Here is a 13,221-nt window from a genome sequence, read left to right on the forward strand (position 1 = left end):
GATAAGGGCTGTGGTTGTTAGTGGAGACAGGATAAAACCACCATAAGGACACAGAAGACAAGAATGACTGAGGTAGAGGTTGAACGACTCCCACGACCAGTGAGACACCAACAAACACAACCATCTCTACACCACCAGTGAGACACCAGCAAACACAACCATCTCTACACCACCAGTGAGACACCAGCAAACACAACCATCTCTACACCACCAGTGAGACACCAGCAAACACAACCATCTCTACACTACCAGTGAGACACCAGCAAACACAACCATCTCTACACCACCAGTGAGACACCAGCAAACACAACCATCTCTACAATACCAGTGAGACACCAGCAAACACAACCATCTCTACACCACCAGTGAGACACCAGCAAACACAACCATCTCTACACTACCAGTGAGACACCAGCAAACACAACCATCTCTACAATACCAGTGAGACACCAGCAAACACAACCATCTCTACACTACCAGTGAGACACCAGCAAAGACAACCATCTCTACACTACCAGTGAGACACCAGCAAACACAACCATCTCTACAATACCAGTGAGACACCAGCAAACACAACCATCTCTACAATACCAGTGAGAGACCAGTAAACACAACCATCTCTACAATACCAGTGAGACACCAACAAACACAACCATCTCTACAATACCATTGAGACACCAGCAAACACAACCATCTCTACAATACCAGTGAGACACCAGCAAACACAACCATCTCTACAATACCAGTGAGACACCAGTAAACACAACCATCTCTACAATACCAGTGAGAGACCAGCAAACACAACCATCTCTACAATACCAGTGAGAGACCAGTAAACACAACCATCTCTACAATACCAGTGAGACACCAACAAACACAACCATCTCTACAATACCAGTGAGACACCAGCAAACACAACCATCTCTACAATACCAGTGAGACACCAGTAAACACAAGCATCTCTACACCACCAGTGAGAGACCAGTAAACACAACCATCTCTACAATACCAGTGAGACACCAGCAAACACAACCATCTCTACAATACCAGTGAGACACCAGCAAACACAACCATCTCTACACTACCAGTGAGACACCAGTAAACACAACCATCTCTTTACGCTGCCTTTACATGCATGCAATCTAGACAGTTTATACACTAGCACTATCACACTAACCTTCATCATCAGCTGCATTTCTACACATGGTCTCCCTCACTAACGTGTTTATTAGCACACTGGGCCGAGCCACACAACAGAACAGCACCAGTTCAGACGTGTGTGAGAGTGCTCCCTCCTCCTGAGGCCTGCTCTTGGTGGGGCGGGGCATAGATGGACCTGGTGTGTGGGGGTGGGGTTGGGGGCGGGGCCACTGCTGTGCCGCAGGGGTGTTTCCCCGCACTCAGCACAATGAAGGCTGCTCAGTCATTACAGAGTGTGTGTGTGTGTGTGTGTGTCCACTACTAACACCATCAGCAGAAAGAGGGGCGGTTTTAACGCAGACATGAAGAGGATTTAAGGAGAGTACTACAGTGAGAGAGAGAGAGAGAGAGAGAGAGGGGGGGGGGGGGCAGGACAGATAGAGAGAGAGAGAGAGAGAGAGAGAGAGAGGGGGGGGGACGGGACAGGACAGAGAGAGAGAGAGAGAGAGAGAGAGAGAGAGTTATTAAGTTGGCCAAGGAGTGAAGCTGGTTTGTATTATTTTCCATGGACATTTACACAGGGACAATGCGACAGAAACACCACCTGTCCTCAGGTCAGTTTGTGCCCTCTTTCACACACAGGCAGACAGACACACATGTAGACAGACAGACAGGCATGCAAGCAGGCAGACAGACAGTCCCCCATGTTAAATTCTCTCTGGCACTTCTGACTACACAGAAATAGCTCAGGAAGAGGAAAAGCTAAAAATGAAATCCTGTTGGTGGAGATAAGGAGCCGTGATGGCCTCCGAGCCCAAGACCCTCTCCCACACCTCCTCCTCTCCCTCCCTCCCCCTTTCCCACACCTCCTTTCTCCCTCCCTCCCTCCATGTTTCTCAATGGGAGTTGCTGTATTAAAGCAATCTCTCCTCTCTCCACATTAGCCCCCCCATTTACCAGCATCCCAGTCCTAAGGATGTTCTCTCTCTCTCTCTCTCTCTACACCTCTCCTCCATCTCTCCCTCTCCACCACCCCCATCTCTCCATCTGCCCTCCTGTCCCCACCTTTCTCTTTCTGGGTCCATCTCTCCATCCATCTCTCCACCCCCCCCCCCCCCCCTCCCATGTCCCCCACGTCCCCCTGTCTTGGCAGCATCTCCCTCTCTCTCGTCCTTCAGGACGTGTGACCAGCGTCCAGGAAACTTTGGATTAAATTAATGTGTTTTTATAAGTCAAGAGTATCTTAAACTGCACTTTTGTCATTTACTACAAGCACGTGTGTGTGTGTGTGTGTGTCCGCGTGCCATGAGTGTGAGTGATAATATTCTGGGTGATTTATTATTCATGCAATACATCATTATAAATGCCACTTAAATCTATCCAGTTCCTTCATCATCCTTTGCAAACTTAATACCCTCTGTCCTTATTCTGAAAATGAGAGACGCTAAAATACTGATGTGCTGGAAACAGCTCCTGGAGCATTACAGGCAGCTTCAACTGCCCCTCACTGATCCCAGTGAGGGGCAGAGAGAGAGAGAGAGAGAGAGAGAGAGAGAGAGAGAGGGATAAACAGAAACAAGAACTGAAGAACTGAAGGGCTAGAGCCAAGATGCTAGGAGCACTTTGCGCTCATTAGCGAGCCCTGGTGTGTCTGAGAGCTTCTGCAGGTTATTTCTTCATCATCAGGTAGTGCTCCACTCGGCCCCAAATAACAACAGAGGTCGTGTGGGTCCAAACTGAAGAATAATGAACAGGGTGAGGAACTAACACGGCCACAGATGGTTCTCCTCATACCTGAACATCTAGAAAACGCAACTGACCGAGTGTGGAGGGTTTCAGTGCTCGTCTGCCCCCCCCCCCCTCTAGAGCCCCTCCCCTCCCCTCCCCTCCCCGCACACACGCACACACACACACACACACACACACACACCTCTATGAACTCACCTCAATAACACGGGTATCAAAGTCTTCATAGGTTTCTGAAAATACAGAAAACAAATATTACATTTATGTGACTGTTGTGGTACTGTAATATACAGCGACAGCAAATCTCACACACACACACACACACACACACACACACACACACACACACACACACACAGAGGACTGTAAGGAGAGTTTTTTAGGGGGATAGCAGTGCAGTGATAACTCCTACAGTTTCCCTGTAGACGCACCCCCCCCCCTCTCTCTCTCTCTCTCTCTCTCTCTCTCTCTCCCTCCCTCCCTCTCCCCCACCTCCCTCTCTCAATATGTCAGGAGGGAGATTATGAATCTTGCTGTTGGTGTGATCACTAATCTCAGGCTTCTGCTCAAGGCTCAGCCGTAGCTACGTTACTCACGACAGGTTTCACTCAGGAACACTCCCAGGATATAAGCGGGCCACTGCCACGCGGAGTCAAGGGCGCGGTTGGGCTAGGATCGATCTTTACATGATTGAGATTCGAATCTGCAACACTGCCATGCAATCCATCAGCCCAGCAAACAGCCGCCAAGCCTATCGCCACCGGCCAATAGGCAGCCAGGAAATCTAATCGTCATGGAGACACAGAGTGGTGGCAGAAAAAGATAGAGAGGCCCCGAGACTATAAATTAAAGGCAGAATCTTTGCAGTGCATTACACACCGTGTTTATTGCTTGAGTAAGAGTGTGTGAGAGAGAGAAGAAGATGTAGAAGAAAGACAGAAGACAAAGTATTAATGGATTAGGCAGGAGACAACAGCCATCAAAACAGACCAGGCAATAAAAATAGGCAGTGGAACTTCATTGTGACATCATGACCAGTCGTCTGATCATGATGTCACAATGAAGTTCCACTGCCTGGAAGCTTCTCTGATTGGCTGCCTGCCCCCCCCCAAACATACCTCCATTGGGGCCTGGGTCCGGCGGGCCGATGCTGATTCCTCCCCAGGAGCGGCCGGTCCAGCCTCTTTCCTTCTTGAACTTCATCTTTCTCCTCCTGTCCCACTCATCGCGCTGCCGCTCAAACTCCGCCCTCACCTCCTGCTGCTCCGCCTCCCCACGCCTGGATAAGGGCTGAACGGTCCCGGCCTTTACCACTGGGGCGTTCAGACCGGGCCAGAGATAGCCCCCACGACCTGGAGACAGAGGAGCCATGTTAACAAACATATACGCTTACACACGTGCGTGTGTACAGCCACTGAAACTACTAGGGGTGGGTATCACCACTGATTTCCCATTTCGATTCTATTTCGATTCACAAGGTCCCGATTCAATTCGATTTTCGATTCAATATCGATTCTTGTAGGGACATTTCAGTTACAATAAAAAGTGTAATTTGAATGTGAAATGTTGTAATGATTCAAGGAATACTCAAACTTTATTAAAATGTATTAAGATATTAGTGTTTATACTGTGAACAACAGTTACATTCTTTTTTTAATATCAATTAATGCACACTCTTCCACATAGCTCCTTTACCAGAAAAGGCATTGAAAGCAGTTTTGAACAGCCTTTTAAAGTGCAAATGAAGTTTTTTTTTTTTTTTTTTTTTTTACATGTAACAAAAACATTTATGAACATAGTTCTGAATATTGTAAACATTAAGGTCCAAAAACTAAGATTTATTCATGACTGCTTTTTGACATCATGGAGATTGTCAAATTTTTCTGCAAGAAAAGGAGCTGATCAACATGTTGAGGAGTGAGACAGCTCCTTTTTGAAGTAACAATATTGCCAACTGTTGAGAAAACTTCACAGCTTTATACTTGACGCGTCGCAACCTGCGTGAGGGTCCGCGCGCCGAAAACGACGTAATTGCGGTGGCTCCGCTCGTGCACTGTCGCTTCACGAGATCGTGCACCTCTCGAATTTTGTAACTTTGCGCGCGCTGCGCTTCAGCGCAATGAACAAAGTCATGTTTGCAGGGTTCATACACCTTTAAAAGGTGGAATTCAAGCACTTCGGTTATTTTTTGGCATGGGGAGAACTTGTAGATAGTTTAATCGCAAAAATGTAACCATACATCTGCAGGGTTGCCAACTTCAAGATCGCTTGGAGTGAGATTTGAACCTGGAGGGGGTGGCGGTGTAAAATGGACACAAATTAAGTATTATATCGCGATCGATCGCTCGCCAGTGGTTGGGGCCAGAGCGAACTAGTAACTCATTGAATCATAGATGTGGATCAGAGGTACATTTTTTTTACTCTTGCTGCAGCCATGCTTAACTGATCACCCCAGCCAAGTGGCGGTGCTCGAGAAGAAAAGGATGATCTCGCGAAATAAAACGCGAGACGTTAAAACAGTACGCATATGCGGGGAAAATTGGCCAATTCTAAAGATCGATCTCAGGTTTCATAAATCGATATCGAATCATTCAAATGAAAATCGATTTGAATCGAAAGATCGATTTTTTAAAACACACCCCTAGAAACTACGCAGCTCAATTGAGAATGACGAGTTTCATTTAAGGGTGTTTATGTCTATACTGAGTGAATCATATAGGAATCATATATGTTGTGTGAACGGGGGGGATTGAGGTTCTCTCTCCACCCGTTGTGCTACCAGACTAACCAGCTCCAGATACTGCCACCATCACCCTGTTCACCCTGGGCTGTTCTGACTGGAGCCGGTTCACCCTGGGCTGTTCTGACTGGAGCCGGTTCACCCTGGGCTGTTCTGACTGGAGCCGGTTCACCCTGGGCTGTTCTTACTGGAGCCGGTTCACCCTGGGCTGTTCTTACTGGAGCCGGTTCACCCTGGGCTGTTCTGATTGGAGCCGGGTTTGTCACCCATAGAGGGGACGACCGTTTGCAAAGAGGAGCCACTCTTAAACCCTGCACCAGCACGGATGCGTATGCACTAGGATCAAAGACTGCATGCCCTTTGACCTCATCGTCCCAGTGTTCCGAAACACACTGGGACAATGTTTTATTTATAAATAAACAAAACACACACAATCAGCTTGTGTTGCCATTCAGATTTGTACAGACAAAATGTGCGCACCCGAACGTGTACACACACACACACACACACACACACACACACACACACACACACACACACATCAGGAAGGCTTTCCCTATAAGCCCCAGTAAACATTGATGCAGGAGATTCCACTATGCAGTGCAATAGGTCACTTAGAAGCTTAGAGGATTGGATTCATATTAAAGAGGAATCTGCAGCACTGTGGGGGTGTGTTCTGCGCTACAGCAACACAGCGCTACTGAGCTGCAGCAATACAGCACCCGTGCCCCAGTAGAGCAGAGCACTAAAGTATACAAACCCAGCATTACAGTATACTGAACTCAGCAATACAGTATTCCCGAACCCACAAACTGCTTAAACAGGTGTAGGTCAAAAGACGGGAGACTCTAAGCTACTCTATTTATGAAACACATGGGGGAAAGGGGGTGTCATGAGGGGGCAGCACCAATCACGGGCCCCACCAATCACGGGCCGGGCCAATCACGGGCCGGGCCAATCACGGGCCATGGGGGATGGTGGTGATGATGGAGAAAGCAGAATTCCCACTTTGACGCTAACTGAAAGTGTTTGTAGTTGTGAAGGTCTTGATGAGTGTGTGTGTGTGTGTGTGTGTACCTTCCCCGAGGGTCTGGCCACGGTTGAGGTTTTTCTTCAGTTTGCGTTTGCTCCTCTTTCCTCTGCCTTTACGAGACCCAGCGCCTTTCTCTGCCATTACGCCACGCCAAAGTTCATCAGCCGTCACTGGAAAACACACACACACACACACACACACACACACACACACACACACACACACACACACACACACACACACACACACCTGTCACTGTAAAACATTCAATGTAAGCACACACAAATGAGCACATACTTGGGAACACACATGCAAACACATACAGGCAAGTGCACACACATACACACAGACTCATGTACACAAACGCAGATACACACATACAATGCACACAGACTATCAAGAGGCACAGAGAGACGGACACATATTACACAATATATGTTGTTTTAACCATGACTGTAAATGCCAGTTCAGCAGCGCTAACACTGCGGGAGGTTTACGACCTCGCAGTAGTTCTGGTGTGCTGGAAGCATTGCACTCAATTTCAGAAATTACACATTACAACAAATCACATGATCCTACAAATATATTATACCAGTGGAAATTAGGCAGGCTTAGACTATATCAAGTGGCTATCACTAGGTTTTAATCACGATATAATGCAACATAACCTCGTCACAATATACCACGATCCTTCATATCGTCAAGCCCCAAATTAAAGATTATGACCCTTCACATAAATGAGTCTGGCCTAAATTTCACAATTTTGTTTTATGGATTATAGTGAGAGTTGTTGCTTTTTTCTCCCATGCATTCAGTCCTATAGTCACATTTTCTCCTGGTTATTAGCGTGTAGCTAGGCTAACATTTCCTGGCCAAATCATTCCCTAACCACCATCAAGTGTGACTGAACTGGCTGTATTCTAACAAAAACAAACGTCCAACTGAAAATGGGTTGAATCACTTCAGAGGTAAATGCATTGTAGCATATCGACTCCAGACGGTTCGTGTCACAGTTCACGTCTTCGTGTCACCTCACCAAAGGGTTAACGCCATCTGCGTTCAGCTAAACGTTGAGTAGACTCCTTCAATTAGAGCATCAAATACTCACATTTGTGATGGAACGAAGATCAGAGGCTCGTTTAACAGTTTTACTCAACCACACCAGGGAGAAACAAAAACAATCTCAGCTCTAAACCATAAGGCCCCGCAAATTACTGTCGACATGAACCAGGCGGGTTTGAGCAGAGGGGTCGGCATCCAGAAGAAAGCAAAGCCCTGACTGGGTCATGAGAAGCTCCAGTCACAGAACATCTCAAACAAACATCTCCCCGTGTGACAACGGATCCCACGATTAACTGTAAAACTGGCGTGTTTACTCTCCAAATGGTTTTTCATTCCCACCTCTGCGTCCTCCCACTGGTGGGGTTTGACAGGACAACTGGAGCCAGGTGCTGGGAGCATTCTGGCGTTGTCCCGAATTAATTACAGCTTAATTAAAAGAAAATGGAAGAGCAGACCTAACGAAGGCAGACCTAACGAAGCATCGGAATCCAACAATAGCACCACAAGCAACAGCTTAATTCCATCTGACAGGCCAGCAGCCAATAATTTAGCATTAAAACTTCATTAATCCCCTACACAGCAGAACTGCTAAACAATACGCATCACCAGAAGGGCTCGGGCGAGGACGAGCCTGGTGAGATGATGACTCTGGGAAGCTCTCTGCCAAACCTCCCATTCCCTGCAGACACTGGAGGCTCGTTAATAAACAGTTCATAAAGGAGAAACAGAAGCCTGACTACGCACAGCTGCGCGTACAACAGCCACTGGGACCCACGTAAATACTTTACGTCAAAAAGATCAAAATACATTTTGGCATAATAGTGGGTCAAAGCAAGATAACGGCAATAAAAATGTTTTTACGTGTGTACATCTTTACAAAGCTCAAACCCACTGAGCAACGAACCGAGCAAGTCAAATAGAGAAGACACCATGTGGCAGTCAGCAAGGGTTCAACAGCAGGCAGAAAACAAGAGCAACTTGGCGAACTGTTAGTACAGCACGGGGCACAGGCGGGCACACGCGGGCATATACCTGTATGACTGGTTCAAGCTGGAAGTCTCTTTACGGCACATTCCCAGTTCTGTTTGTGTGCAACATAAGACACTCGTAGAAGCATCTTGGATATCTCCTTAATGGCAAAGCAGGTCTAGAGGAAAAGGTCAGTACAATAGGAAAAATACGATTTTCCTATTGTAGCTTACATGATAAAGGTCATGAACTTTAAATGGGTTTGCCAATGTACAAAATAGATGAATGAAAAAAAGTAGTAATGACAAGAGCTTAGAAAAAAAGAAAAAAATATTCTCAGTAATGATGCTGATCAGTATACGCCCAGGGGCGATCCCCAACGTCAGCGCATACGCCCAGGGGCGACCCCTAATGTCAGCATACGCCCAGGGGCGACCCCCAACGTCAGCGTATACGCCCAGGAACGACACTGAATCTTAGTACGTTTCCTGACGCACATTTCTAAATGGGCCGGTCCTTGAATCATGCAGAAATGAGGCATCAATGCATCATCTCCATGAATCATCTAATTAGTCCAAAATATCAAACCAATACATCATTGAAGGCAGGCTGCTGTTTTCAGATCAAACCAATCAGACGCGACAGCTGAACACATGGCAAGAGGCAGTGATGATGTTGCCGCAGCTCTCTCTCACACACACACACCCCTTCTTAACCCCTACACACACACACACTTCACTGCGCTCCAACGGTTGTGCTTTAAAGACCAACAGACTAAGGTGTTCCTGTCACCTTTGCCCTTCTCAAGGTCCAATGATCAGACACTAACCAATTACGAAGCAGTTATGGGGATCCGTCACGGTTCTAGAAGGCTCATCCCCACCGAGCTGGCAGCCCTCGGCACTTACCAACGACCACCGTAGCGTCTACTGCTGTGAAACTTTCTGCTGCCTCAAGGAACCCGGCTTCATGGTTAGACACTGTGCTTTTAAACATTTGAGAACAAGAACAGGACTGCCTGGAGAGAGATTAATTCATCCCCAAATCTCTCTATTTTTATTTCCCCACCCCAGCTGCGAGTGCTTGTGCAAAATTTGCCTGTGGTCTTCAGCTTGTCTGCGAGGCGAGGCAGGTTTATTTATGTAGCTCTACTCATACACAGTAATAACGCCCTGACTTTACTTCACATAAAAAAGCTGTTACTCCAGCAAATTAAACAACTGATTTAAACTGAAAAGATAAAAATTAAAAGAACCGATTTAAACACAACAAAATTCAAATTAGGTTCTAAAACAAAATTACAACTAAAAGAAGTGTTGGTGCTAAAATAGTTCAAATAAAAACATAATGTGTTGAGATAAAAAATAAAGCCAGAATAAATGAGGAATAAAACAGCACTGTGGTGCTGAACATGAGCTACAGGACAAAGGGAGAGGGTTCAACCTGAGCTGAAGACTCGCTCAAACTAAAATGTGTCTAGTTTACATTTAAAAGCAGCTAGTGACTCCTGTAAAGTTTTCTGACCACATGTGCTGTTTTAAAAAATGGCGTAATAGCTAAATGCTGCCTGTCCATGTCTTTACCTTGGGCAAGACTAACTGAGCAGTTCCTGCTGACCTGAAAGATCTGCTCTGCTCCTAGATGGTCTGAGAAGACCCAAATGTTCACTTGTGATATGGAATCTGGAAGCAGTCATGAGAATGCTTTCAAACACCAAACTCCAAAATGTGATTGCTTTAGAACACGCTTATATTCTGCAGCCTTCTGCATTGCCTGGGTTAACACTGCAGTAGTGATTAACAAACAATATATTAGCATTTTCAAGGTTAACACTGCAGCAGTGATCAACAAACCATGTATTAGCATTGCCAAGGTTAACACTGCAGTAGTGATTAGCACACAATATATTGTGCAACCATAATAGTCATCATAATCAATGCATCAACAGATTTACCAGAGTCTTCTAAAACCATCCACACCCCCATCACCACATTCAGACAGAACTGGCTAGCCTGCGTGTAGCTGTGGAGGAGATCGGTGAAGACCAGGTCCAGTCTGACGTATGTCTAAGCAGTGCTGGAGGAAGCCAGTGGCTCAGGATGACAGTGACCTGACTGATTTGCTTTGAGCTGATGTGAAGGACACACACCTCCTCTTAATCTCCTCACAGTTTCTGTGACAACAAGCAAACAAACCACTAACGCAAAGAAGACGTTATGAGGAACTGTTCAGATCTTTGGTGATGCCACGCTGCTTCACGTCACAATATTACCTCAAAACACTCAATGTAGTTGCTCGATCGCATAAAACAGGCTGAAGAACTGCTGTGTTATTCTCATATGAGATTATCAGACGTGTTATCAGACCTATGTGATTATCAGACTTGTGTTATTCTCATATATAAGATTATCAGACATATGCCAGGATACATGGCTACATTCCTCGTTACATGGCAGTAGTTCAAACAGCCACTGAAGATAAATGTATCGCTGTCCAGCATCATGGTATTTTAGAACTGTTTTAGACTGATAAAAATACAGCAATGCCAGGTGTGAACACCCAGTGTGAACACTGATGCCTCAGGAAAGACACCTCACGCACGTCTGACCAAGACAAACATCAGACTCTCCTTACACTTGTTGAAGAAGCTGGCCGGACGGGTCTGGTGCCAGGCACCGGCTCGGTTCGCTGCAGCCAGGCCATACGGACTCAGTAGAGGTCGGGTCAACGCAGCGCCCCCTAGCGCCTGAAACCTCCCAACACCTTTAAAAAGACACCCAAAGAAACAAGGTTAGCTCAGAAACACAAGACCGTTACGAGCACCGACAGTAAGAAAAGGTTCACAGACACAAGAAGTAACAGCAGGTCATGAATTATGAATAATAATGAATGAATTATGATCTTATTTCTGCATCAAGTGTGAGAGCTTACACTACAAAACGACAGGCTTATTAACTACAGCATTGCAGAGACACAGGTATAAGATGTGCAGACAGCACAAATAATACACGAGATTATTTTATGTTCATAATAAGATATTTACAGAAACCGGTTCATCCAAATGTCCAAAGTGTGAATGTAACACAAGTGTCAATGATAGCGGGCACGCTCATCAAATACCTCTTACAAACGCCCCTAAATTACTGCGTTGCACATATGAAAACACAGCTCGAAGTATATATTCTCACTCTTTAGACAATGTAAACGCGTTAAAGTAATTTAAATGCTGCACAAATCTCACCTTCCAACGATATGCGTAGGGCACAGCACAACCGTGTGGCCGCCGCCATTTTGAAATAACGAAAAGGTCCTAAACAGCGCAACAATGTAGCCCGAGAAAGTGCCTGTCAAAAAAAGGTAGCACTAAAGGTAGTCTATAATCAATAGAATGTTTTTTTCTTCGTTTTTGCAATAAATATACCATTTTGGCCTAAATCAAAGTGAAGTCAGAGTAAAGTTAAGTCTTGTGAAATAAATCCTGCTTAGATTATTTTAGATTAATTATTTAGACTATATCATTGTTCAAGTGTCTAAATCTTGAAGTTTTAATGGATGGTGAGGTCTTCTATTCAGTGAAATGCTCTGAGTGTTTAATATTTCAGCTGGAGGTCTGTGATTGGCAGCATAGTTCATCTCATGTAATGATCCCTCAGCTGGATTTGAAGGTCTTGACAAATCAGTTCTGGTAAACATGCTAAACGTTCACACGATGACTCTCACTGTCCATATCAGACTGTGATTTCCTAGCAGATGGTCTGTTGGTGAGTTATTTCCAGTCAGCCTCTTCCGATCCAATGCCTGTTGAGTTCTTTACTCAAGCAACTCAAACTACCATTAAAAAAACTTTCTCAAACTAAAAATGTTATTCCAAATTGTTAAAAATATGACCAAATGTGAAATACTGCATCTCTTAGCTGTGGCAAGGCACATAGCAAAACTCTTCAGTGAGTCCAACTGTGAGACCACAGAATATTCTCTCTGATTCTACACGGCCAAGCAACATTTAGTCTTCATGTTACACCTAACTAAAGTAACTTTTACATAAATCTATCTTGCAGCAGTAATGATTTTTAAATCCAGGTTCAATACGTTTGTGTTCTGTTGTGCTTATAATTGAACTGTTTTTCAGCACGTTATCATTAGACTTTTAATCTTTTGTATTTCCTACTTAAATTACTGGTAATTGTATTGTTTAAATATTATATAAACTGTTTTTCTCATTTTCTTTAATAATTATTTTTCTTTTCTATTTACATAATTTCATTATATTTTCCATTTATATAGCTTTCTTTGCCTTGCAGAAACGTTCCAGAGATTGTAGAACTCAACAAGTAATTCGCTTTGTTTTTATTTGATTGTGTTTGTGTGAAGCACTTTGAATGACTCCAGTATATTAAATACTTTGTTGCATTGATTATTTTCATTATTGTTATTGTTGTTGTTTTTTTTGCTTTGTTGTTGTTACAAACATAAATGCAATTATTAAAACTGAATTAAAGATTCTGTGTTGCACTTGATACAGTAATGTCAA

General features: G+C 44.8%; 1 protein-coding gene across 1 annotated transcript in view; it reads right to left on the reverse strand.

The window, feature by feature from the left end:
• The window catches only part of mrps5 (mitochondrial ribosomal protein S5), a 20,383-nt gene extending 8,355 nt beyond the window's left edge, over positions 1–12,028 (reverse strand). The window contains exons 1-5 of the mRNA XM_076992093.1: positions 11,932–12,028; positions 11,325–11,453; positions 6,704–6,829; positions 4,005–4,238; positions 3,085–3,119 (exon numbers count right to left, since the gene is read on the reverse strand). Of these exons, the coding sequence (XP_076848208.1) occupies positions 3,085–3,119; positions 4,005–4,238; positions 6,704–6,829; positions 11,325–11,453; positions 11,932–11,980 (573 nt within the window). The 5' untranslated portion in view covers positions 11,981–12,028. The remainder of the gene's footprint in view (positions 1–3,084; positions 3,120–4,004; positions 4,239–6,703; positions 6,830–11,324; positions 11,454–11,931) is intronic.
• Positions 12,029–13,221: the final 1,193 nt, after the last annotated feature.

The sequence above is a fragment of the Brachyhypopomus gauderio genome, unplaced genomic scaffold (assembly GCF_052324685.1).
Source record: "Brachyhypopomus gauderio isolate BG-103 unplaced genomic scaffold, BGAUD_0.2 sc89, whole genome shotgun sequence".
Lineage (NCBI taxonomy): Eukaryota > Metazoa > Chordata > Actinopteri > Gymnotiformes > Hypopomidae > Brachyhypopomus > Brachyhypopomus gauderio.